Raw genomic sequence first — 2,010 nt, forward strand, 5'->3', positions numbered from 1 at the left:
GTACCAACGGTGTGCATGCGCAGTAGGCCCGATTCCTCCCCAGCTAAAGACTAAAGCCATGTTAAAAGTATCCTCTCTTTTCCCTGCGTTTGCATAAACAAAACTTATGTGTAAAACTAAAGTTGGAACGATCGTACGTGTGCACCATGGATGAATGGAGCAGACGCCTTGGCCTTGCTATAAAGAGAGAGGAGAGTGCAACATCTGTCTATCGACCAAAGCTATGCTATTGCTATTGCTATTGCTAGCGGTTGTGCTCTGCTCTCGTGCCTAGCTACATTTGACTTGCCTCCATTCCCATCCCCCCCAACTCAAGGAGGATCTACTATTCCATACCATACCAGACTAGGTAGCGGCAGCAGCAGTAGGATCGATCATCGATCGATGGATGAGCTGTGGAAGGACATGTCGCTGTGCTCCACCCCGGTGTCGCTACAGTCGTTCAACCTCCACTCGCCGGCCGCCCATCCCTACCGCGGCGCCGTGTACCTGCAGGACTACCTCGCCGGCGCCAACTCGGTGCCGCAGCCACCCCGCACGCCGCCGCCGCCGCCGCCTCCTCACACGGCGCTCAGCCTCGAGTTCACCTACCTCGGGAGCGCCGCCAACTCGGCGGCCACAAGCTCTGGCGACGACCCTGGCCACTTTGGCTTCTCTCTCTCCGGAGGCAACAACAGCGGCAGGAGATCAGCCGCCCTCCAGCCGGCCGCGGAGGGTGGCGACCGGCGGCAGCGTCGGATGATCAAGAACCGGGAGTCGGCGGCGCGGTCGCGGGCGCGCAAGCAGGCCTACACCAACGAGCTGGAGCTGGAGCTGGAGCAGCTGCGCAGGGAGAACATGATGCTCATCCAGCGCGAGAAGGACTTCATCAACGTATGTATCCATATATCCTCTCCATCTGTAGTTGCCATTCAGTTGTCGATTGATTACGTGCTAGCAAGCTAGCTACTCGAAGCATTACCATGATTCCGTGTACGTATATTGCATTGTTGGCGTGCAGGATCGTCAGGCGAAGGCGGCGCAGTTAGCCGTCCCCGACTGCCGGAGCCGTAGGAGCACTGCTAGTAGCCTCCAGCAGAAGCAGCTGCATCCACAGAGGTGCCGGTCGGCCCCTCCACCATGATCGGCCGTCGACTGTAGCAGCACAGCAGCAGAAGCTCCATTAATTCCACTTGCAATGGATTAATTGATTCTCCAAGCTAGTCATATTAGCTACTAGATGACTTGACTAGCATTGGAGCTCTCATTATTAACTACGTATGTACTGTGTAATCTACTACCCCTACTAGATTCTTGCAAAATTAAGCAAGTAGTTAACTACTGTGGCTCTTCCTTAGTATGGTAATATATCGAGGGAGTAGATGAATGAATGAATCAGTTGAGCTACGTGCGCAAATCATGGGCATTTCTTTCCATCACAAGGCCTTCCTTGAGCGAGGTGGCAAGAAGACAGATTGAATGACAATGGATATCTGGAGGGTATTGTCAAGGCAGATATGCCGTGGTCGCGTGGATTCGGTTTTCATTTCTGCCCGGCCGGTGTGCCACGTGATGGGCCGCTTGCTTTCTAGTATGTGTGCTGTCCTAGCTAGCAAAGATGTGGAATCCTATGTTGCACCTATGTAGTGTGACCCCACTGCACTGCGCAACCACATGTACATATGCAGATACTCACCTTTTCTCACCGTTAATGTCGTCAACGACAGTTCCGTGTATATACCTATGCAATATATGTGCGTGGATGCAATCCATAGTAGTATTCCTCCTCGCTTGGGTTGCATCATCTCCACATGTACACATGCATGCTGTCTACAGAAAGAGGAGCATATATGTTGGGATCTGTCGATGGTGACATATATGTTACCATCGACATTATCTATGTTTCTTTTCGTTCAGCTGAATATAGAACTAGTATGTGGCCCCCAAAATCACTGTTTTGACCTTTGAACTAACTTTAGCATAAAATGATCCCTTAAAGGCCTTAGCACGACGGCCTCATGGCGTGGCCCC

At 52.2% G+C, this 2,010-nt stretch overlaps 1 protein-coding gene across 1 annotated transcript; it reads left to right on the forward strand.

Annotated features, from left to right (window-relative positions):
• The first annotated feature begins 207 nt into the window (after positions 1–207).
• Positions 208–1,396, forward strand: LOC123430962 (bZIP transcription factor 27-like). The gene is made up of 2 exons (XM_045114787.1): positions 208–873; positions 1,001–1,396. Exons 1-2 carry the CDS (start codon positions 385–387, stop codon positions 1,121–1,123), a joined length of 612 nt encoding a protein of 203 aa, XP_044970722.1. The 5' UTR covers positions 208–384; the 3' UTR covers positions 1,124–1,396.
• Positions 1,397–2,010: the final 614 nt, after the last annotated feature.

The sequence above is a fragment of the Hordeum vulgare genome, chromosome 2H (genome assembly GCF_904849725.1).
Source record: "Hordeum vulgare subsp. vulgare chromosome 2H, MorexV3_pseudomolecules_assembly, whole genome shotgun sequence".
Taxonomy (NCBI): Eukaryota; Viridiplantae; Streptophyta; class Magnoliopsida; order Poales; family Poaceae; genus Hordeum; species Hordeum vulgare.

Coding starts and splice junctions, on each gene's coding strand:
- LOC123430962 (XM_045114787.1), top strand. CDS start 385: ATGGATGAGCTGTGGAAGGACATGTCGCTGTGCTCCACCCCGGTGTCG. Junction 874..1,000: donor GCGAGAAGGACTTCATCAAC/GTATGTATCCAT, acceptor GTTGGCGTGCAG/GATCGTCAGGCGAAGGCGGC.